The 26349-nt window shown below is 31.4% G+C and overlaps 2 protein-coding genes across 2 annotated transcripts; one reads left to right on the top strand and one right to left on the bottom strand.

Moving 5' to 3' along the window:
- The first annotated feature begins 4354 nt into the window (after positions 1 to 4354).
- LOC134237750 (uncharacterized) lies at positions 4355 to 12282 on the top strand. The gene is made up of 5 exons (XM_062719901.1): positions 4355 to 4518; positions 6911 to 7050; positions 7754 to 7866; positions 9492 to 9686; positions 10322 to 12282. Exons 1-5 carry the CDS (start codon positions 4355 to 4357, stop codon positions 10529 to 10531), a joined length of 822 nt encoding a protein of 273 aa, XP_062575885.1. The 3' UTR covers positions 10532 to 12282.
- Positions 12283 to 12729: 447 nt separating this feature from the next.
- LOC134237792 (serpin B8-like) lies at positions 12730 to 16665 on the bottom strand. Its single transcript, XM_062719940.1, has 2 exons — positions 16512 to 16665; positions 12730 to 14112 (listed from the first exon to the last, which is right to left on the bottom strand). The coding sequence occupies exon 2, from the start codon at positions 14077 to 14079 to the stop codon at positions 12733 to 12735; it is 1347 nt and encodes a 448-aa protein (XP_062575924.1). The 5' UTR covers positions 14080 to 14112; positions 16512 to 16665; the 3' UTR covers positions 12730 to 12732.
- Positions 16666 to 26349: the final 9684 nt, after the last annotated feature.

Raw genomic sequence — 26349 nt, 5'->3', positions numbered from 1 at the left:
AAACGAAAAAGTTCATTACTTGTGGTTTTTTTTAATTAAAGTTGATGCTTGCGAAAGAAGCTATGACATTAGACAAAGTTTTTGTTAGTTCTACTCATGTTGAAATGATGACTTTAAATGAAATTTTTGATTTTCTTGTTTCATCAACTTGTTTTTCAATAAGTTACCTCGTTTTAGAAATTGTACATACGTAGAGCATGCGCATCGAATCAACTGAATAATATAAACCCTGTATGCAGGTGATGAAGATATATTGCTGCATAAGTAAGACGATAAGTTGACGATTTAAAATTTAAGTTAGATTATCATTAACGTCTTTTATCAAAATATGAAACAGAAGTGTGTCATACTCCGTCGTATCTGTAATTTCAATTTAAGCTCACTGGGATATATCGTATCGAAATAAGAATCCAAACAACCATTGTTAATTATCTGAATGTCGAGTTGAAGGCAACAGCGAGTGTTTTCTTCTTTTCATGTATAAGAATGTGGACAAAGAGTATTTCATAAGAATACAAAAAAAAGATCTCCTAATAACGGGTCAATGTTAATGGTAATCTAAGAACCAAGCTTTATAATACATGCTGACTTTAACTCTTTAATCGTCGATACAATGACCTTGTCAGCAAATACAGTTTGTCATTACATCATATGCTAACTGTGGTTCTTCATTCTAATTGTTAGGCCATTCTTTAGACACTGAATTGTCGACCAATTCCTCATAAACTGCATTTGCATCTCTCCACCAGGAAATTATGGCGTTTTCATATGAAGGACGCTAAGCATACAAGCATACTAACAAACAAACATCAGTTACTAGAGTTACTGAGTTCTACAAAAACTCAAGATCTTGTAACTTCAAGTCTTATTGTGTCGTATCATAAAATCTTGGAGTTAAACATTTTACGCAAGTCTACATGATAATTTTAGCAAACAACGAATATTGAAATTCATTGAAATCATTATTATATTAATAGTTTATTAGATTAACCTTAAAAACAAGATTTTTGATATAAGATCACTGCTGGTAAGGATCTCTTAAATATTCCCTGATATAAGGACACCAGAAAACATATTGTAGCCCCGGTATTCATGCAGAAGTCTACCAGATAATGCCCGTCTAGTCCAGACCCTATCCCCTGCCTCTAGGGTCAACACAACTGTCTGTGAGCTCTGGTCAAAAGAAGAAGGGTTGGAAAAAATCGTGGATATTTTAGTACCATTCTTTACAATTTGAATATAAATGTGTCCGTAGCCGTGTGTTATTATTGAACAGAAAAATAAGTATAATCCTTTCTTCAGAGCAACAAAGTGTCCTGTCCATTTGTTGTAACTGTTCCCGTAATTAGTAATTATTTTGTCGTACCTGATCGCTTGTCCGTCTCCCAAATGAGTATCTCTCGAAAGTTGCACTGAAAATCCTATGGCAGGATTTGAGTAGACATCTTTGAATCAAAAGGTAGACATTTAGAATCAGTTTTTGAAATTATTATTACTGCAGTTCTTACGGTAAACTACAATTTTTAATGCCTATGTTATGTATATATTTTCAAAAAAGTAGGGGGGGGGGCTAATTAAGCCCAAATTAAGTTCCGATTAAGTGTCTTTTAAAGTAGCTGCAGAATTGTAGCTCTTTGCTTGAAAAACAATCGGACAGATAAAGCAGAGAAGTCCAGATTCAAGCATTGTAAAATCCTTGGTTTTACGCTGACGATTGTTTCTTCTATTTCATGTTTTACCTTACATTTAGTATGGTATCCGATAATTAATGATATATTTGATTCCTACTATTGATACTTTATTTACCTTTCAATGGCCTTTTGGAATGTCGATTTAAATGATTCCCTTTTCGACGTCTGTAACCAACCACAAACGGTCTTTTGAAAACGCAAATTAGAGTTAAATGTATGGTTAATCGCCGGATACCACTTTTAAACCTGGGAAAAACATTATATAAAAGATATAATACCTAAGTGAGCGACAAAAAAGCGGCGGCGTATATTGAAGGTTTTAACAACGCTTGAATCTGTAGCTCTTTGCTTTATCTGTCCGAATTTTCTCAAAGTGAGTTGCAGTTCTGCATCTACTTGTACTTTTGAAGGTGATTTTTTCTCTCATAATTTTGTTGTGATACATTTACGAACCTACGTTTAATATTAATACAGTCTCATTAATATCGCATATTCTTTTAATCAGCTGTACTACATATGAACAATAGAAGTTAAGATACTTTTATAAGAATTTAGATTTTAACAAAAACATACTTACGTTTTATGATGGATGTTTGAAGCAAGACAATAAAAAACAGAGGAAGGAAAACCATTTTTCTTTGTCTTTAAACCTCCAATCTTAAATAAAAATCAATTCCTAATAATATTATCTACTATTAAGGATAAAAAAAATATTGTTGCAGGAAGCAAATGTAAGATTGCAACACTTACAGGAAAAAAATGTATTCCTCCAGCCTCCATCAAGAACTCATATACATACTATATATAATTATAATAAACAGCAAAATATTTCATGACGGGATATACTATTACAAATTCATTGTTAATTTTCGTGCAGACATAAATTGATTTTTTTTTTATAAATTGAACGCTCACATGTCACGTTTTTAAAAAGACGTTGATTTTCTCTAAACGGTGTTTAAAAAATTATACTTTTAACTAACTCTCCATGTATGCCTACTTTACTGTTTATTTACATATTCCTGTAGAATTTGTATAGTGTAAAGGCAACTAATTTCCTTTTCTTTACCAGGTTCGTAGAGATAATTATAGAAAATATTTAATACTGTCGATAAACTTCATTAGTATCTGTATAGGACAAATGAGATATACGAGTATATACCTCAGATTTGTTAAGTGTGTTCAAATCATGACACCTTTGGTCACGGTTTGACTAGATTAGATCAAAGATTTTCATGGAAATATACGATCGAGGAGATCCGGAAAGGAACACAGAAGTCATAAATATATATCAACTTTCATTCTTGATCTAGTAATATTCCGCTATCATCTGATCATGGTGATTATTTTTCTTAGCGTAATCACTACTCAAGAGCTTTCTCTCAGAACAATAAATTTTTAAAGCGAAGAATATTACACACTGATAAGCTGATGTTACAGGATTTTCAACAACCTTCTTGAGAGTCACCATTTCAAAATTTTATGATCCTTATGACATTACTAGCAAATAAAATCTATAATAGGGCCTATGATAGGGCTACATTTTGGCTGACTTCTTTCATACAAAGTGTAATGCCTATATTTCACACATTTGACCTAACATTATATCCTTGATTCAATTCAAAGGGCTGTCAGTTGACCTGTCAAAAGGGATGCCTAGTCCTCCTTGGCACTTGATCTCACCTCTGACATTCCCATGGGTCGGTGGTTTATGCTCCCTTTTTTCAATTTTTATTTCTCACTTTTTTTTCTTAATATATTTTTAAGGATCGATTACTGTTCGTTATCTTAACCTTTCACATAGTTTTATGAACATGGAAGCTTCTTCATGTTTCACAGTTTCGATTGTTTAAATAATGACCGTATATGGGACCACAATTTGAAGTTAAATATATATTAGGACATATAGAAATAAATGTTTTAAATATTCTAAAACAAAAGCCAGACAATGACTGTTCATATGCTGCAAGCATAGTACTTTATTGCAGAATCAAATACATGTGTTTGTTAATGTAAATCATTGTCCCTTTGGCTAGATTTGGTAACGATAATCTTAATACAAAATATGTTAGTATCCGACACATATAGTTTCGATTGTTGCAGGATCACGCTATATATAAATCATAGTACGAGTATACGAAAAAAAAATTTTTTTTTTTTTAGAAATCATTGACCACGTGGTAGAATGGGGCTTAAAATTGCTCAAATTATACTTACTACATTTATGTATAAAAAATAAACAAAAACATTTAAGAATCAAGAACAAAACGGTCATGTAAACTTAGTCATATAAATGTCATATTCATGTTAAATCATCCAGATTGTGTGTGGATTCAACAGAGTTTAAGCCCCTTAAGAGTAGGCTTAGTTTGAAAAAAAAATAAGTTAACATATAAATGTATGGCTCTGTGGTCAGAAAAATTGATTTCGTATTTTATACCACCTTATCATTCACTTTTATGTATAGGGTTTTCCTGACAGCTAACTTTTATTGAGGAAGCTTGTTATTGTAATAAAATTTTATACCGGTGTCGGACTTTCGTGAAAGGGAATTCCTCTTTCTCTCTATAATCTCAGTCGCTATATAAAAGCAGCTTTTGTTGTAGACTTTTATACCTCCAGTAAAAACAGAACAATTTTTAAACAACTTGTAAAAACCCGAGATGTATCTGCCAGAAGCTGAGCTTTTGAGGATTCCTCCCTATACGGCAGTGCTATGGAGACAGTTTGTTCAATATCCGTGCATGCTGTACGGCTTGTTTGAAAGAGGACCAGAAAGGATAGATTTTAATCCAGATCACATAATACTGGCGGGTGCAAAAATAAGGTAGATAATTGAGCTCAGAGTTTTTGTTAAAAATACATCTGATTTCTAAAACTAGTAATACAGTGTTATATATCTTGTTAAAAAAAATACATCATTTCAGATAACCTTAAAATATGACAGCCAATTTAATATAGAAGTGTTGTTTATTTATTATACTTTCATCTGTTAAGCACAGTTGATTCAAACAAAAAAAATGGATGCCTGGATTGGTATATATTTTTAGCCTAATGAGTAATTTCATTGCAAATAATGTAAAAAAGTAAATTTCTAGAATATAAAGAAATTGTAAACCTTCTGTGATGTTCAAAAGTATGCCCGTCTGAATCATCCCTATTTCTTTAAAAAAATTTTATAAAAAAGATTTTATAAAATCTTTTTCACTTCAAAACACATTTTTGTGAAAATTTGAATAAAACTTAAAAACTACGCGGTAAAACGTATCCAATTTATTCATTTAAATATGACTCAAGTTTTTTTTTATTTTCAAATCTTTTGACATAGATGTGTTTGTATCTTCTGTCCTTAAAATACATGAACAATCATATAATAATTTCTTATGAATACAAACACCCGGCCCGATAGGTCTATATGTAATCTTCTAATAAATATCAATACATAATCTTAACTCTGATTAATATAAATCTCCCAATCTTAACTTATGGAATTGCCTGCTCCAATTTATCTAGATAGATTCAGTATGCCAGCCTGTATTTTATTTAAGAAATGAATTGAAGTTTTTAACGTTTAGATATATTTAGCAAAGGGCAGATTTTTCAAATTTTGTAAAATATGAAATGTCCCTCACTCTAGAATCTCAAGTATCTTTCTTCCTACCCATATTTCACTTTTTACAACAATCTACTGGTTTTCCCCAAAAGATTTTCATATCCGTTGAGGATCAATAAAAATGAAGGTTAAGTACTGATAACCATAAGTCAACACAGTAAAACGTATTGGACACTAGGCTGAGCAAACACTTTCCTCTGAGAGTATTGTAACACAAGCTGGTTCCTAACTAACAATAGAATAAAACATTAACCTTAATGTTGTACATTGAGTATGAGGAGACTAAGACATGAAAATTCATCAAAGCAGTACAATAATGTTTGCTTAGAAAGTAAAAACATGTATCCGTTAGAGTCTTCAAAGCTTAAAAAAGCAAATACAACAGGATTATAAAATAGTGTACCATTTCACAAATTAAAGAAATAGTAAGCATTCTCCGTTGACTGGTCACACCTCTGAATTCTCTGTTTAGATCAAGTCAATGAAGTATTCATTCAAAATGAAAATATAACAGTCACTTGTAATTGTTATGAGACAAGTTAACACCTGACCCGTTGATAGGGTGTAATTGTGCATTTGTAAACAAGCTTCTTATGACGATTATTAAATTCTCGAAATGCTAACCTTATTTAGATGATTGAAAGCTCTGTACATGTAACATCTATTTATTTTTCTGTAGTATGTCTTGGATTTTAATTCTGATCGTTATCGGGGCATGCTTTTGTTGACAAAGTTTGCTTGATAACATAAACACCGTATTCAGGAGAAAGTATAATATTACTACAGTAATAAGGGAAGCAAACAGAGGAAAAGTCGAGTATTGAAAAACTAAATTTATTCCCTCTGTAATATAGTTATATGTAAGATGTTAGTTGGATGTCAAAGTCTTACTTAAGTAATTATCCAAATAAAAAAAAAATCTCAAAGACTCTGTGGTGTCTTTTATTACCAGTTTATACAATTGTTTATCGAGTGGAAATAGGAATAGAAATAACAATTTTTAATTGAGCCAAGCCTAAAAAATTCTTTGTTTGCAGTTGCCGACTTTTACACATGTAATTTTTAGTCTGGGTAGGTAGGTAGGTAGTCTTTTTTTTGGGGGGGGTTAGATTTTCGATAGATAACAAATAATATATCTTTTAATAAGCATAATCAACATAATTAAGCTCCACGCTTGTTATAAATCTTTGATGTATAAAAGCAAAAGTCAAAAAATGAAAATGAAACACTTTCAATATCCTTAAAAATTGAAGAAAAAAGATTACAAAATGGCTAAATAAAAAGCTTGGGTCGGGTGCAATTTCTGTGGGTCGGTAGACAACTGCAAACAAATTTTTATTTTAGGCCTTGCGGTCATTACTATATCAATGTCAAGTTTAAGGCCACGGCAAGAGTACTAGCGTTCCTTTTCTCATATAAAAGATTTCAATAACTTCTTCATAAGAATTTTAAAAAGGCCGGCTAAAAATGAGCACAAGTATTGCAAATCAGAATTTCAAAAGATTTTTTTTAAATGGCCACTAAATACTACCTATGTATTCTGAGAATGAGGAACTGTAGACTTTACATGTACTGATAATCATTATTATTTAATCTTTTTTTACAGGGAGTACAAGGTTGAGAATCTAGAAGAACTAGAACAAGTAAAGCGCGATCTTTTGAATAAGCTTATTCTTTTCCGGGTTGAAGTAGAAAACGTGAGAGAGAACAATTATGTTTTGGTCAACGTTCGAAAAATAACAACAGGTGTTGTATTAGTATTCTAAAGTATTCAACTGTGGTATCTGTATGGGAAATGTGTAAATATATAATTGTCTTAATGGTTAAAAAGTAGAAACTTATATATATATATATATATATATATATATATATATATATATATATATAAACACTAAAAAAAACCAACAACACTGTATATCCTTAAATGTTTGCAGTGCTACTGTCAGATACAAGGTCACAGATGGAAATTTATATAAAGCACTAAAGTGACCAATATAACAGAGGACAATTGTTTGTCGTTGGTCATTTTAGTGCTTTATATATATATATATATATATATATATATATATATATATATATATATATATATATATATATATATATATATAAAAAAAATCAGAATGCTGCAGTCCATATATATATATATATATATATATATATATATATATATATATATATATATATATATATATATATATAAATAAAAACAGAATGCTGCAGTCCATATATATATATATATATATATATATATATATATATATATATATATATATATATATATATATATATATATATATATATATATATATATATATATATATATATATATATATAAATAAACATCCATTTCATGTTTAGGAAATGATATATGTCTCTTAGATGATTAGTAAATTTTCTTATTCTTTTAGAGGTCTCGTTTTGTACACTTTCAGAAAACTTTTATTTTTAGACAAATTTGCAGTCCTTGTCAATCCAAAGCATCCAGTTATTCAAGACATTCTCGCACGAAAACTTACTGAAGTTGCTAAGTATATAGAAGAGGGGCAATCTTTTTGTCTTAAGGTAACAACAAATCGGCACAAAAATTCATATCTCAATAGAAACCAATGGATACAAAACTCATGTCTCAAAAATAACCCTTTATAGCACAGGTTTATGAATAATTGAAAAATAATCAGCGCAAAATTATTATAAAATTATTCTAAGAGATCAGCGCATTATCCCATGACCCAATAAAAATCCTTCATTCACACAAGTCCACGAATCATTATAAACCTATCAGCACAAAATCCCATGGCTCCATCAAAACCAATCAAACTATACGCCAATAACAAAATGACAGCTAAGCAGAACACAAGCCAGTGACTCAATAACAACCAATCAGCACGAAAAATCATAACCAAATTACAACTGATCAACATACTAGCTGACAACTAAATGACAACATACAATTCAATGACTAAATGACAACCAATTAGAATATATAAATTAATTATATGACAATGAATCAGCACACAAGATCATATATGTAACTAAATGACAACAAATAGAACACAGTTCCATAGCTGAATGACAAATGATTAGCACACCAGCCCATGACTCAATGACAACCTATCAGCACACAATATTATAAGGAAATGACAAAAAAATGAAAACACAAACCCAGAAATAAATGACAACCAAGTAGAACAAAAGCTTATATCTAAATGACAACCGATCTGTACAGAAGCTGATAATCACCTTTAGAAGACAACTAATCAGCATACGTACAACTGTGCAAGTCTGTGTAACTGTGTAAGTAAATGACAACTAATCAGAATGCAAGCCAATGACTCGGTGACAATCAATCAGCATATAAGTCTACAACTCTTTCAAAACCAGCATATAAGCCCTTGGCATGCTTATTACTTTACAAAGGGGTCTCTAGTCCATTGCTTTACATTATACAAATTCCAATATTTGAGCGTTTTCGGAGAAAACTACTGTATATAGGGAAATTTATATTTAGCTTCGTTTTATTTTCGCCCCTATATATATTTTTGCCCTACCCTCATTATTTTGTTTTTAAAGCGGAGCGAATTAAAAAAATACAGTTTAATTTCTTCAACAAAACTATGACTGGGCGAATTTAAAACGGAACAAAATTGTTTGTAAGTGTGAAAGGGCGAAAATAAGACGAGTCGAAAATAACCCTGTATACAGTAATCACTAATGAACACATCTTTTCTCTTCTTCAAACAAAATTTATGTCTTTTGAATTAATGCATATCTTTACCTAATATGAATAACATATTAAATACACAAGGATGTATTTGAATTTTCGACTTATCAACAATATATTTACATTTAGTCAAAGTACTTTTTATCCTTGTCTTACTCTAATTTTATATGAAAAGGTGAGACTGCAATCAAAATTAAGCTTTATGGCCCCGGAGCTAGATGTTGGACCTCGTGATAAGGAAATGTTCCAGTTATATAAGATACAAATTATCTTAATAAATAAATATATAAAAGGTTATTCCACTTATTTGTTGTTGTTATTTATGGCAAACATCTCTAGATCTCTAAGCCATAAATCGGACAAATCACTTAACTTGATTAATTTGAAAAATTAAGGTCGGAGAAAGCTTCACAAATTATCAATATATCACAATAAATATGTAATCATTTTTTTTGGTATTTTGTAGCTTGATTTTAGTTTGCCGATGAAAGACTGGTACCGCGGTATAGTCGACAGAATTAACTCCGGCCGAACCAGTGTGGATGGAGATATGTGCATATATGTACACAACTGCTCATCACCAGATGAATGCTGCCTCAGTCCATTGTGCATTGTCGGCTGTTTCCCATTCTGGTTACTGTTTGGTGGTCTTTGCTATTTTGTAGGTGTTTCAAGTGGTTATCAAAAACATAAAAATATCACCCATATCTCGCAAAGAAAAATGGAATACAAATCATGAAAGCAAAGACAAAATACAAATAAAAATTAGTGAAAAATGAACAGAGTTTAAAAAATATGACATTTATTAATTTAGCAATGACAAGACACATGAATTATGCATCAAGCAACAGTGTAAACATTTTTTTTTGCTTTTGCAATTCAACACAACCTAAGACATTATGTTTCACATACAAGAATTACTGTAAATCAACTTTTATTCGCGACGACTTTATTTCGCGATTTTCGAGGGTAAATAAGTCTGCTACAATTAATTTTCAAGATGAATCCTTTTTTGTCTGGTATTAATATACATAGGGACTTTGAGGGTCGGTTCGCAGTAAGAAATATTCGCGAAGACGAGACTCTCGCGAAAAGTTTTCGCATACGAATAAAAGCTGGTTTACAGTAAGCTTAGTAGCCATTGTTCTAAGGGGAGGGAGTATAATTGACTTTTTGTACAAACTTAAAGTTGTATGGGGAGTCCGAGAGCTTAATAGGGGTTAAAAGACAACCAACTCTGAAAATCAACTCCAGATCTAAGTGTATTAATAATTGTCTCTTTTTTTATTCTTATAGATTCACAGAAAACTGAAATACATTGATAAGAAGTATTGCTTCCACGGTATCCCAGTTGTTCTACAGACTGAGATCATCCCAAGGGTCATTCCTAGGGTCAGAGTTCACCACCCACTAATACGTATTGTTGCCATCAGAAACCCCCAAGATGACCCAGTTAACCCACAAGATGACCCAGTTACCGATGCAGTTGAGACCACTCACTTTTGAAAATACCCATCATTCCCTGCATGCCACTTAAAGGATCACCTTTTTATAATTCTTAAAGGATTTTATTTGGATTAAACAATTTCCATATGCACCGTAATGTTATCAATTAATATCAATATCCTGTATCATTTTTTGATAGAATAAGTTAAGAATAAAGGCATTATGAAGTTATCAAATCTATTTTAATGATAAAAGTTTCAGTCAACCAAAGAATTAGAAAAATTGTTAGATAATTATGCAGTTATGTCTATTCTTTTAACTTAATTAAAAGTGGTATAAAAATGGTATAAAATGTACAATTCAATAATGATAATTGTCATCTTTAAAAATTTGTTTGATTGTTCTCTCCATCCCTCCCTGCTCACACTGGCCCGACCCAAACTTTTTTTTCAATCTCAAGAAATTCTAAAATAATTATTTACTTTTTATTCCTGCATTTTTTTATTCCATCATTATGAAAGCTTCTGAGAACAAAAATATTACCACCTACCCACTGACCCAAATTTTTACCCTGAATCGGGAGAAGGTAAACATACATTATTTTAAAGGTGACATCATGGACGGCTACATAAGTGAATTATTTTTCATGTCTTATATAGCTATGCAGTACCTATGCAGTACCCATAACATCTTAAATACATTAAAAGAAATATGAAAAGGGTTCTTGCTATTGATTAAGCATCTTAATATAAAATACTTTATTAATTATAATTTCAATCAGATGCAGATTTTATGCTTGTATTGAATACTTCGCCTGTGCAGAGAAAGTTTATTACCAAAAAGAAATTCAGAATATAATATGTTTTCAATCATGGTGTTGTCATGTAAGGTAAACAAACTAGAGGTACTGAGAGCAATGAGCCCACTAAATGATACCCCCACCCCAATAATGTCCATGTGTTGCTATATATTGTTTTACGGTAATGTAAAAAGAGGAATAACTCGTCCTATCAAATGTTATCCAGAAGCCTCTATATGTGATGTCATAAGTAAACATATAATGGCAATGTCCATGTTTTGCTATGGGAAACTTAAAATACGTGTCGGATAAAAGAGTAAATTAGGAGGTGCACTATGGCAACATGTAATACAGATTCTGTGAAAGTTTCATTAAATTTCACTCAGTAGTATAAGAGGAGTTGCGGATAAGAGATAAAGCGTAACAGACAGACGGACGGACGGACAGACGGAAATACCGATTACTATATATCCTCCCAGGGGGGGGGGGGGGGGGTATATATCAATATTCAGAACAGTTTTTTTGTAGATTGACAGAAACATCTAAAAATCTAAGTTCGATTTTGCTTTCCATATAATTACAAAAAAAAAAATAGTTTGATATTTGAATTCGTTCAAAAGTTTCCGTTTCAGGTTTTTCACCCAAGTAAAATGGGTGAAGTGTAAGAATATTTTTTTTACAAACAAATCTTTGACAATCAGTTTAAAATGATTCGACCACGTGGTTTATTGCTTAGAAAGGCTTTTCTAGAGTCACAAACGAGTTGATTCTAACGACATGGGTTCTAATCTTACTGCAGAATGTGGAGACCCGTCCTTCGGATAAGACCTATCAACAGAGGTCCCGTGTCGCAATAAGAGCTGGCATAAAAAGATCTCTCCCTCCTCAAAGGCCCCGAGTACCAATTAGAGGACAATTTTTGAAGCTCTCCGCCGGCAACTTATGTATGCATACCTGAATATTCAGCAACCCCGTTTTCAGAGCTTTTATGACAATACAAAATACCTTTAATTTAAAATTTGGAATAAATATACCACGTTGTCAATAACAAGGTCCATTTTCTTTTAATCATTTTCAACACCGGGACAGGAGTGTTCATTAAAATCACTTTTAGAATTATGAGAACACGATCTATATAGAAATAATATCTTTATTCCATAAATAAATAATACATACTTTATCAAATTTATTTCATATTTATTAGATATTTTAAAAAAACGCTGAAGATATATAAAAAATGTTACAACTAAAGTAAAAGTAATACTTTTATTCTCACAGGGAATCTGCTGGCTTATACAGATATATCAAAGAACAAATAACAGGTTCAATTACAAAATGACAAAATCAAAGTCATGGCATAGGTGATAAAGGTTGTTATTATGACACTTTTGTAGGCTGCCACTACTGCATCAGCATCTTTTTCATTCCGGTAAACAAAATATTAAGAATCCTTAATTGGATTTCATTCTGATTTGAAAAGCATGCTCTTCAAAACATATATCAGCAGTACGAACACGCATGTAATCCCATTTGACATTTTGCATAAATTACACGCACTATTTGAATTCCGAATCCCTTTAACACCGACGGGATTATTAAATCTTCCGGCAAATAGTATGACGTCATTTACAGTATCACGAATGAAAAACAGAAACGGGTGATCTGCTCGAAACTCGAGAGGGATTCGGATTGATGTCAAAGTAATAACGACTCCCGTGGCCGCAGCGGCCTCTGTGCCTTCCTCGTTGACATCGACAAATGCTTTATGGAAAACCTCGCTGATGAACACCTCTTCATCTCTGTATATACCTGAAAAATTCGCTCTTCTTTGGTCAAATGCTGATGACATACCCAATGCAGAAAGGTAAGACTTCAACTGAAAGGCAGACTCCATTTTGAATTTTGGAAGGTACACTTTAACTTCTTGTTTTCTTAGAGTGCTCATTGCATTTCTAAGGACAGTCTCTGTCAAACTCTTCTCCACAGCCGGTAAACCATCTACAGAGGTAGGAAGAAGAATTAACATACTTATGGTTTCGCCCTCGTAGGGAAGTTCTAGGATGTCAAGGTTCAAGTCTGAAACATGGCAAATCTTAAAAGAATCCTTCTGGTACATCATGTCCGTCATGAACTTTACTTTGCCATTTCGAAATTCCATTTCTTTCGTGTGCTTAACTTCAAACTTACTGTTCCAGATTCCTTTGAAGTAGATAGCATTTACGAGAACCATTAAGGTTTGAATGCTTAGTGCATTTGCTGGAATAAGATCTTGGATTTTGTTTGCTGTTTTCTGACTAACCCAGGAATTAATTTTATCACTTGCTACTTCAGACTGGGCAAAATCCACTGATTCTACCGTGGCGTTAAAATATTTGATACAACTTTGGAGAAATGTTTCTTCTGCTGTAAACCTCGTGCTTTGGTAGATTCTGTTTGCTGTATTAAGTGTGTTGTTTCCAGTAGAATTCGAAAGAAACTCTAAATACGTGCCAAATGCAGAGTAAATGTCTTTACCCAGTGTGCCAAAATGTAGAGCCTGATTCATTTCTTTAAGTGTTTCTGCTCCTGCTCCCAACTGAACCATTGCGAGGGCCGTAGCAATACTAAAGGGCGAGTAGAAGACATTGGATTCCGCTGGTAACTGCTTTAAGAGATTCAACGTAAATTCTTTGTTTGCTTTTGTGAAGGCTGCGGCAGTGTCGGAGTTTTGAAAGGCAGGATCAGTTGTCGTTACTTTATGTGAAGCCAAGTAGACAAGTAAAAATACCAAACATGCTGAAAATTGTTGATGATAGGAATCTCTGAGCATGGTTGGGATGTGTCCTTTGATCTCAAGTCCTGTCTGAAATAATCAAATTATTTATTAAAAACTCACGGAAATTTCCTTGTTTTTTATTTGAATTGTAAAGGTTATGTGTATTTCCATATATATATAAGTACACATGGATATCAATACTTATTTAAATTAAAATAAGTTTAAAATGGATATATGTTGTATGAAAGGAAAGGCAGTTAAAAAAATTAAAAATTATAATAAGTAACAATAAATTTATAGACGACTTCATCATCTAATTTTCATCACGATTTTGAAATACTAATTAAAGCACTATATCTTATTATAACGAAAATTATTTCATTTCTATTAGTTCCTTCACTGAAATAAATTGTAAGATGAAAATATTTGATTCAAAGACGTACGTGTATGCAACGCTTAACGGAAATATTTAACATCTGATTCTGGCATTATGGAATGGATGGTCTATACTAAAAGTGAATGTGGCCGATGGATCAAATATTGACAAAACAAGCAAATTCAAAGAATTGCGGTCCCCCGCTTTCGGTGTCTTTATGGGTGAGATATTTTTTTAAGACATATTGTGTTTATTATGAATACCCTATCATTAAGTTATGTCATTTATTTTAATAGAAATTATCATTGAAATTGATTTTTGTTTTGAAAAATAAGGTCAATCATGAAGGTCAAGGTCAATATATTGAAATAATTATTTCAAAAGTGCTTGGAAATTAACTTGTCACAGGTAATGCACATGTCATATATGAAAGCCCTATCTCTTCTCAATATAAGGAACAAGATATGTTTGTGAAATACTGATGACCTCGAATGGCAACATAACGAAGATTAAGATATTCTTAAATGCAAATTAAATCTATTATTACCCAAATTAGGGGTTTTCTCAGAAGAAATACGACTGTGAAATAAAAATCCCTATCACCACCTGTTCAAAAGTTATAGTTGAGGATAAATTTTTGAAAGGTAGGTCAAACTCCGAATTGAAAGGATCTGAGTTGTTGAATTCTTAAGAAAGGTCTTGTCACGAGTAATACATATATGAAGGATGGAAACGCTAACCCTACGCGTTCAAAAAGTATGTAAAGGTTAAAGTTTTTTTTAAGTAGTTAAAACTCCAAAGTGAAAGTCAAAGGGTTAAAGTTTTTGGTAAGATTAAATGAAATTGTTATTTCACAAGGATTACATATGTGAAGATTAAAATAATTTTAGTCCTTAAGACCGTTCAAAATTTAATGGTCATTTTAAAGTTTTTTCCCAAGTAAGTAAATCTTCAAGGTCAAAAGGTCAAAGTTATTGGTATCCCATGAAAGGTCTTGCCACAAAGAAAACCCTATTTGAAATATGAAAAAGTCCTAGGCATATCTTTACCGTTCAAAAAACTGTGACAGTTAGGTTAAAGGTTTTAAAAAGTAGTTAAAACTTAAGGTTTTGTCAATGTCAAAGGTCAAAAAATTATTTTTTGCAGTAAAAGGTCTTGTCACAAGGATTACATATGTAAGTACGAAACCCTTACAGTTAATTAGTTTTTCATGGTTAAAGTTTTTTCATAAAAGTATCACTCCAAAATCAAGGTCAAAAAGTCAAAGTTGTTGGTATCTAATGAAAGGTCTTGTCACAAACAATACATATGTTAAAAATGAAAGTCCTAGTATCTACCGTTCAAAAGTTGTGACCAAGGTTAAAGTTTTTAAAAAATAGTTAAGAATCCAAGGTCAAGATCAAAGGGTCAAAGTTCTTGGTATCCAATGAAAGTCGTCTCACAAGAATAAAATATATGAAGTACGAAAGCCCTAGCCCTTACCGTTCAAAAATTATGGTCAATGTTATAGTTTTTTCATAAGTACGTAAGTCTCCAAGGTCAAGATCAAAAGGTTAAAGTTGTTTGTATGAAAAGAAAGGTCATGCCACAGAAAATACATATGTGAAATATGAAAGTCCTAGTACCTTCCATTCAAAAGTTATGGCCAAAGTAAAAGTTTGGAATTTTTGTGTAAAAGTTGGTCAAAAAAGGTTAAGAAAATTTGATGTTCTCAAAGAAAGGTCTTGTCAGAAGGAATACACATATGAAATATGAAAGTCATAGTTCCACTAAATCAAAAGTTATGGGCAAGGTTAAAGTTTTTGTGACTGACGGACAGCCAGACAGACGAACAGACGAAAGAGATTTAATGCCCCCTCGCTTTCGCGAAAGTGGGGGACAAAAAGTAATAAATATGTTCAACCTAAAATCGCCGAAAATAACCATGACCCTAATAAGAAATATGTACTAAGTTAACCCATCAAAGTTAAGATGTTTCATTCAATAATATGACAGTTACACTTCGCCATAATTCTGAGTTATTGATAGGCAGAAAAGTCTGTTTTCCTCAAACCATAATCTTATAATAAAATAAATAAATATAAAAATCATTTTGTTGTGTTTTACTTACTGTCAATGGCCCAAACTACGTGTGAGGTGTCAAGTGCAGGATTTCGCCAAAACCCTCGAGTTGACTCCGTCTCGTTAATTCATGATTCATCTCATTAACTGATCTAGATCTTCCCCGTTTGCTGCAAGGGGTTCACAACAGGTTATGCCGAATCATGTGATTCCGTCTTTCTACAGAGGCACAAGTGGTGGATCCTGAAGGAGTGGTTAACATTTGTTTTTCATTTATTTATTTTTTTGTGGCCTTCGGAGCAGCGCGGCACTTAGGGATCACTTTACCCGGCGTCTAATGTTTACCAACAATATTGAGGCCAGTTTAAAAATTCATAGACATATATAATTACCCATCCATGAAGTTACAAAAATATGGTTTAATTTCAAACGATTCTCGTCATTGGTCCAACGTACTCGTTGGAGAATAGTAAGAAAATATTCTCGAAGGGCAAAAATATAATTCATCACAGACAACGATCATTTTTTTTTAATTGCATTGAACTTCACTACCTATTCTCAAACTTGGCCCCAGGGTATTTACAAACATTATTAGGCAAGGCTTTATGTAGAATGGGCAAGAGGAAGACAAAGGAATGAAATACGTTTCTGATAAGCTAATTACTATTATGTTTTCCTATAAAGTCACACATGCAATGATATATGGATTTCTAGTTGTTTCCAAAAAAACCTATCAAAACAATCTCCGTTTAGCTTTATATCTGATCTTTAAATTAGGCTAAAGGTTGTTTTACGACCTTGACTCGGAGTCATTGTATTATCTGAAATTCCGTGTTTAGTCACCTTATCCATACAAAAAATATCCGTAACGCAGACCTATAATTCCAAAATTAATTATGTAAAAATTAAAGTTTTCCCCATATGTCTTCTCGAACTTTCCTGACAACACCCTCAATATTTGTAAGATAATTATATATGTAGGTTTTTTTCAGAAAAAAAATTTTAAAGGTTTATTCTGAAATTAAAAAGAAAGTGCTTTACAAGCATGTTTGACAACCTCCTCTTCATAAACTTAAAAATATATGAAGGAGGGGGTTTAATGTAAAGAGTCCCAACCTCATTGAAAGCAACATGGAAAGTCGTGAATTCAATCCCTGCCGCGACTGACCTAAGGTGATAAAATGAATAGGGTGGCATATGTTTCCTCGCAAAAATCTTGGCACTCTGAATTGTAAGTTGCGTGTCCTTCAGAAAAAAAACCCTTAAAAACCGAAGACCCGTGTCTCGACATGCCTTAGCACGATAAAGACCATCACTCTTCAATGGGCTTCAAAGCAGAGTAAATGTCAAAATTTGAAACTTTTTAGCGGTAAATGGTGAAGTCACTATATTAGAGAAAAATTCTAGAATTGGACCTCAAACAAAAAACTAAATACAGTCGATGAATCATTCAATCAATCATTGAACATACTATTCCATTTAGCTTTATATATAGTACAGAAGAGACATTAAAGTCTGTACTGTATTTCCTTGTTTAATATATCTAGAGGAGATATGTTCAATGGAAGACTTTTACACGATAGATTATACAAATCAAACATCACTGAAAAAATATAACAGAATGACAAATAAGAGAAAAATATATTAATAATTCTACACAGGAAATAATTGATTATAATCTACTACTAAAACGTTGTACAAAGTAAAATAGATTCAATATTCAAAGGTTAGCTGTTGTACAATTATACCTTTGTATTAATCCAAAACAACAATAAAATTATTCAAGTACAAATTCCATCAAAAAGACTTTTTAAAAAGCTATGATCTTGACCTCTGACCCAGAAACAAGTTTTACTATACACTTTTAATCCAGTAGCACTCTTAAGATAAAGTTTATGCCAGGTGAAGTAAAAGAAAAAAAACATTTGATGTATGCTTTTACAAAACAATATCTGTGCAGTGGTTCTCCAAAATATCTCCCCGACATCAAGTTTTTCTTTTCAATTCTAAGATATTTATAGAAGAGATGCGCATCAATGGAAGAGATCAGTGCAAGAAACATTTCATTTTGTAGATAGGCAAGGTAGCATCGTGTGTTTCCTGATACAAAATGATGGGTAAATGATTAGTATTTGAGTTAATTGGGAAGTTGATTGTTCTTTTTTTAAATACCTTTTTGGTCTTTGCTCATTGTGTCACTTAAAATTATTTTTTGAAAAGGACTACTGTATACAATGTTATTTTCGCCCTCTCATACTTGCAAACAATTTTGCCCCGTTTTAAATTCACCCAGTCTTAGTTTTGTTTAAGATATTATACTGTATTATTTAAGTTCGCCCTGTTTTAAATTCGCCCTAATGAAGATAGGGCGAAAGGGGCAAAAATAAAACGGGGGCGAAAATTTCCCTGTATACAGTATATCTTCGTACCTGGAGACACCCACAAATAGGAACTAAAGAGGTCTTATTCCATCCCGACATTTCAAACAATTCATCAGTTAATTCTTATTCACTTTTGTTTTGCATTTGCCAGATAAGAAATATCCATTACAATAGAAAAAGAAAGAAATTATAGAGGACAGAACAAAAAAAAACATTCAAAATATTTATTTTCATTGAGTCCTTTCATTATAATAAATTTATAATGTTTGTTCCTAAGTCACCTCTTTATTGTGAACAATGGTAACTGATCTAAAATCATACTTTTATTGTCTTTTAAAACAATTTCTCAACTGCTCTCTATATTTAGCATCAAAATACCCGTATATAAACGGATTAACAACATGATTTATAAACAGAAGGCGCGGTAGATAAATCCAGGTCAAGGTCTCTCCTTTTGACAAAGTGATGTAGTTGAAATCCCTTATAGTGTACGTGAGTAAAAGAAGAATAAGGGGAGGAATGTAGGACATGATATATGTTACGATAACAACCAGAAACATGAGACTTATTCTCCTCTGTAATCTTACATTTTGTGGGCAAAAGCGAATATCCATGGTTATCACATTGTTTGGGATTTCAGCTCGAGTTTCCTTTGATTTAGTCTGACTAGAATTATCCTGAGAAATAGAGACATTTTTAGTTTCTGGCACTGTGTAGGTCCGTAGGGATTGATTTTTCACTGTGATGTTCTGTTGTGGGATTACTAGGTTCATTAAGGTTTCTTCACCAGCAGAGTTTGAAACTGAGGAGCCAGAGAATGAGTAGTATTGGTTACATTGTTTTTTGTCTAAAGGAGTGCATGTAGAGAAAATAATATTCTTTGACAGTCTTAGTTGTCGCAGAACAGGGAAGTAAAAACTTGCAGTCATAACAATATTCAACACTGAAATTAAAACTAACAGTCCAAAATAAGCTACAACTCCGGTTGAATTTGCCACGGAAAATTTGCAGACCCTAGTTGAAATTGTTTGGTTCATGTAGATGTCATCCATTGTTTTCAGAACTTGAACAGAATATGCGAAACTGAAGATACACGCCAGTGCAAAGGAAACTCTTTTCCAGAAGTGTGTCATTCTCGGTCCAAATGGTCTACACACTAAGAGGTACCTCTGAATAGATATCAGCAACAGGACGTGTGATGAAATTCCTGTGACAAGGAACTGGAAGAAGGATAATATTCGACACACGATGTCATTCGGATACACGTAAAAATAGATTTCCTATCACGTAGAACGGAGCAATAGTGAGGCTTCCCACGAGGTCAACAAGTGCGAGTAGCGGGATGAAATAACGCTCTCCTCTTTCTTTGATTCGATAGAAATATATCACTATAATAGATTAACTTCCCTATTTTGATAACGTAGATATTACATGTAACCCTGGGCTGTCTTAATTCTCTAGTAACACTTTAAATTTGACCTCTTTAAGTTCTACATTTTCTGATTTACTTCATTGTTGCCGCATTAAAACATGTCCGGGTTTAATATTCTAAACAATGTACCTATAGAGAAGGAGCAAAAATAATTTACATGGACCATTACAGTTGTATTAATGCTTAAAAGAATTGTTCGAAAAGTTCGTGGACCTCTTTAATATTTTTTTTGACATCACATGTTATCCAAATGGTAGAAATATTTGAAGAATAATTCCAAATGATTTGTAATTTTTTTTTAAATATCATGTTTTATTCGAAACATCCAGATTTAAAAAATGCAAAAGTCAGATAGCGAAGCAGCTCAAAATCTACACAGGAAAAATGTCCACATGTGTTGAATATATGTTAAACATGTGTTTAACATATATTTTTTACACATGTAAAACACATAAAAGGAGCACACATGTATAGGGTGTTTATTTTTACACATGTTAAACATATGTTTCACATGTGTTTAACATGTGTAAAAATAAACACATTGTATATTTATACATATGAAACATGTGTTAAACATGTGTTTTATATATGTTATACTTTATATGTGAATTATACGTGTATAATATTACTGTTGTACTTATTATCATTTTTATACTTTTTTCATGTTTGTCCACATATGTGAATCATATGAAAAGGGCAGCATATGTAAGTCATATGAAATAGTTACATGTGTTCTCTTTCAATATTTATCACAAGGAAAAACACATTCTTGTACACATTTAAAATTCAGATATTTCTGCTTTAGATGAAAATCCATTCCATTCGAATGATCTATCTTCATGGGTTAAATATTTGAAAATTAATATCTTAAAATGCTTACACAACTTTTTTGATAAATTATTTTCATCAAGAGAAATAACTTATTTTTCAATGTACTTTCTAAACAGGAAAGTATACAAACAAGTCAGTAGCATTTGTCGATACATATATTTTACATATTCTAAGTTGAGTACAATTATAAGATTTCCACAAAATGATTAAATAGTTAAACATGCATACATGTACAAATGAATAACATAATTAGTCCATGTTCTTTTTTATAATTTATATGATTTGACATGAAAGTGTCCAAAGCAAAATTGAAATATCACATATAACATTTGTCATGTATTCTCTATTGTAAATTTATGAAAAATCAAGTTATTTGATATTACAGCATACAAATAAGAATGGGAATTAAATCTTTACAGGTCAAATGCAGACAAAATTGTGTACATCCTCCCAATTTCATAATTATTTCATATATTTTCTTGTTCTTTTTCCTTCTGTATCTTTCAGTTTTCTTCAGTTGTCCTCCCTCTGATCTTCCACGAGCTTGACCATTTTGAACTCTCTTTGAACTGTACCCAAAATGCAAATCCACCATTTCTCCCTTTCCTGAACAATTTCTTTGTGGCACAGAATGGTCTCTACAAAAATTTCAAAAGTAAAAATAAAACAATTCTTAAATTACAAAATCAATTCTACAAGTAATATTAAAGTTCAGCAAACAAATGTATGCCTAATTCACCAACAGAGATATGATAAGAGATAAAACTAATGTTATATATGCTATACTAGGTGTTTTGTGGAATCCTATGATGTAATTTGCAAGACAATTACACTGTTGGAAGATATGCTTCATAATAAAGTCATAAAAAGCATTTTTTTTTTTGATTTTGACAATTAAATTTGGAATGTTCAAACAGTATTACTAATTCATATTGCCAAAAATTAAGAAGATTCTGACACAATTATTTTATATTTGGACCAAAAATACTACAGAGAAGTAGACAGGCAGAAAAACAGACAGTGTGATTCCAGGATATCCCAAACGTTGTTGGAAAGAATATAACAAAGTTTATTTAACAGTGTGTATATATATAGTTACCTTAATTAAGCTTTTAAGCAAGTCTTGGATCTTGGGATTTATTCTTATGAGACGCTGACTGTATATTGAACCTGTAAAACAAATATTCATGCAGTAGATATCTTCTAAGCATAACTTAATTAACTTAATTAAACTACAAAACTACAAATATAAAAAAGAGAGAGTACATGTTTGTAGGTTCTTAATAGTCTTAATTAATATATTACATTTTACCAGAAACTATGTTCTCTAGTGTTGGAAAAAAATAATAAATGTCAGGTAATGAATACCGGTACATAATAGATGTAAGTATCTAATGGATTAGCTAGCTGATGTACTTTCAACAATCAACACATATGCACATGTACTTGTACCTTGAAAGTTGGATGTCACTGTTATTATTAATTTTTAACTGAAATTCAAAAATTCAATACCCCCCCCCCCCCTCCCCCCTGAAGTCATTTACAGTACATGTACCAGTTTCATAGCTTTTAAAGCCAACAAATTCTATTCATACTTTCCATATTTTAAAAGTGCACTGCATTAAAACTGTTTTATAATATAGAATAAAATTATTGTAGTATTGAGTTGGACTTATTATTTATGAAGTCATGCAAACAATATAATGTAGAATTATAAAGGAACAAAAAGAAATTACAATGTATCAAGAAATATTTTGTCATGAAGGGGTCATTACAGATGTTTACTTTGATTTTTTATTGCAAGTAGTATTTATTTTTACCTTTAATATATGTGAAGATGCAATCTTCTGTCAAATCAGCTTTAGGATCAATCGCCAGTCTTATCAGCTTTGGGCTTTTTAGACGCAGCACTGTGACACTGAACTCAGGTTACTGCATGCATCTATAGGCCATAAAAACAAACACTTGTTATTAAGTTGATGAAAGAATCGACTTGACAGCAATCTCAACATACATAAACACCAACTGACAGTCGCAATGGTTTCAAGGTTTCTACTTTCACTTTCATATCAGTACGTAACAAAAGGAAAACCAATAATGCCTTTAAAAAATAGCCTAACATGTAATGTTTACGTTCATTCAGAAACAAATTTATCCAAAATTACTTACTTGTATACAAATTATAAAAAATAGTAATGCCTTTAGCCTAACATGTAACCGCTTACATTCACGGGCACTGGAAGTTAATATAAATAATATAGTATGTGTATGTATAAAAAAAAGAAGGGTCTTTTTTATACATACACATACAATATATTTACATTAACTTCCAGTGCCCGTGCTTACATTCAGTCAGAAACATTTTCACCAAAATTCTACAGATCACTATCGTTAGGTTTGCAAAATGCATGACAAGTCACAATGATAAGAGTATTACATGTATATAGAAGGTTCATACGCACCTGTAACTATAATGAAATGATATTTAAACAATATGAATTAAAAGTCTTTTAAAAATTGTTTCGAGATCACTTACCTTTCCAATACATCCAGCACGTCTGCTGCAGCAGTGACGTCAAAAATGACGTACATTTTCATCCGATAAAAGACAAAACCGGCCCGAAGACAAATACGGAATTATTTTAATTTTACTCAAGAAGTAAGCCAAGCCCAAAAGATTTAAAATGAAAAGAAAATGAATTCATTCTTTATCAATTTTGTCTGATAAATGCATTATTACAGAAAAAAAATTGTGAAAGTTTTTTTTTTTTTAGAAGGGAAAGGGGGGGGGGGGGGGGGGATAAACAAAGTAAAACTTTACATGAGTAAAATTTTACTAACATTTACAAATTCTTTTGAATTAATGTACACACACATATGAGATAAAACTTAACATGTGTATAACATGTGTATATGAATACACATATATTTTATATAAATTAAACATGTATAATTCATCTGTATTTTCGCACACATATATTACATATATATAATACGTGTTATTCATGTGTGGTGAAAAACATGTGTTTAACATATATATTATCTCACAGGTGTATAACATGTGTATATTATATATGTTTTACATATAAATGAAACACATATTTTACATGTGTTTATTTACACTCATGTAGTACATGTATAAAACATGTGTTGAACACATGTGAAACCAAACATATGTTTAACACATGTGGACATTTTTCCTGTGTAGTTACATTGTAGTTACAAACAATTACATTATAATGTATGTGGTTATTCTCTGTAAAATTGAGCAAAACGAAAAACAACTTCAAATTTAAATAAGGAATTGTAACATCGAATCGTATTCAAATTTATGTCTTAATATTTTGATTTGTTGAAAAGAAATCATCTTGAGAAGATAGGCAGTCCATATTGAAAACGACAAAACTATGACGTTTTAGAATGTCACGGAGTAGCAGATAACGATGTAATTTTGTGTTTTACTCAGGAAAATCCTGTGAAAGCAGAGGTAGGTAATAAAAGAAATTAAAATCTTAAAAAAGAAAATTATACAACAAGAGCATTTTTAAAAAAAATAAATGTCAAGTATGAGAAGAAGGATTAAATGAGTGGGCATTGGATTATACTGTGTGAATTGTATAAGGATGGTATATTTTTAGAAATTTTAAGGCTATGTTCTGACATCACATTGCCGCTAAGTATGTTCCGCAGGTGCAAAACATGTTGATTTGAGGTATTCCGATCTTCAGGTTCTGAAAATTATTCATTGACTAATTGAAAATGCTCATAAAAATGTCTCTGAATTTTCAAAGTAACGCGTTTTTACCCACAATGATTCTTCAAACTTCATCTTTTCAGTTAATCATAGTATATAGAGAAAATTAGTAAAACTCGAATATATTGCCAGGAATTGCGATATGCATTTTCCAATACAAATTTGATCAATTAACACATTTAAAAAAATCATAGGTATCCAGGCTTTTGAAGAAATTCCACAATTTGTATACATATAATGTCCTTTAATTACTTCTATTTGCTTCGATCATTTTACAATACAGAGTGTATAAAGATTCTCTTGTCACTGTGAAGCACCATAAATCACTTCTAATTTCATGTCATGTTAATAAACATTGGAATCTAAGGTTAGATTAAAATGGACATCAATTTCTTGATACATGTAACTTTAAATTGCTTTTATGGGATAAATTTTCGACTTTTTATTAGACCTTTCCGAGAGCGTCAAAGAACCTTGTTGAGAATTATATAATGAAAATTGTTGCATGAAAAGATTTGATTTTTTAAGCTTCATTTTGAGACTTTTTGATTTAGATTATAAATTAAAGAGTTGTTCTTCCTGGCTGAGGATTGGAGTCCCTTAAAGATGAAGTAAATTGATTTCTTTTACATCAAATGGAATGAAACTTCACACATCAACAAGACAAATATTTTTGCATTTTATATCGTGCTTATCTTAAATTTCTAGTGAGAAATATAACAATGATTGATATCGTTCACAAACTTTTCGAACTACCGTCGTACAATAAATATATTTTTCATGTTCCCATCACTTAAAAATTTCGTACATTTACAAAGTTTTTATTTACATGTAATTGCATTCTACAGCTAGTTTGTTTTTGATTTTATATAACAATAAATAATGTCAATAAAAAGAGAATTCAATGGTTCCAACAGGTTTCTCAAGAAATGTCTCTCACTTTCAATATCCCACAAGACTCCCCTTAAAAGTAAATCTTAAGTATTTACATCTTTTTGCTCATATATGATGCTATTTACAATTTCTTCATCTTCTCAATAAACAAGAATTCGCCGTTGGGAAGTAATGCAGTTATTTAATACGGTGTTACAATAACTTAAAGTCAGTAACGTGTATATGTACATTGTGCTTTGGTCAGCCAAAAGTAATTAATGCAGATGAATGCAGTATACTTATCTAGCTAAAATAAAGCCAGACAAAGTATTATGCTAGTATTATTTACCGAAATGTATCAATACTTCATTTATCCTTAATTCTTTATTGAATAAACGCTCGAGAGAAATATGTGTTTTTCTTTTTTATTGTATATTGCATCATCATAAATCTCTTCATTTTTGATTTTATTATTTGTTTTAAGAAATGCATTTAAACACTGATTACACAAATGCTAATGAATTCCTGCAATTGAATGATAAGCATAACTCTTTACATATAAAATGGGTATATCAAATACTTTTTTATGTTTCACCTACAAAACGCCAAGAAAGCT

This window comes from Saccostrea cucullata, unplaced genomic scaffold, assembly GCF_032062105.1.
Source record: "Saccostrea cucullata isolate Sc308-1 unplaced genomic scaffold, CSIRO_AGI_Scuc_v1 ctg2862, whole genome shotgun sequence".
Classification (NCBI taxonomy): Eukaryota; Metazoa; Mollusca; class Bivalvia; order Ostreida; family Ostreidae; genus Saccostrea; species Saccostrea cuccullata.
Note: the sequence above shows the minus strand (reverse complement) of the source record. Positions and strands in the feature narration are given on the sequence as shown.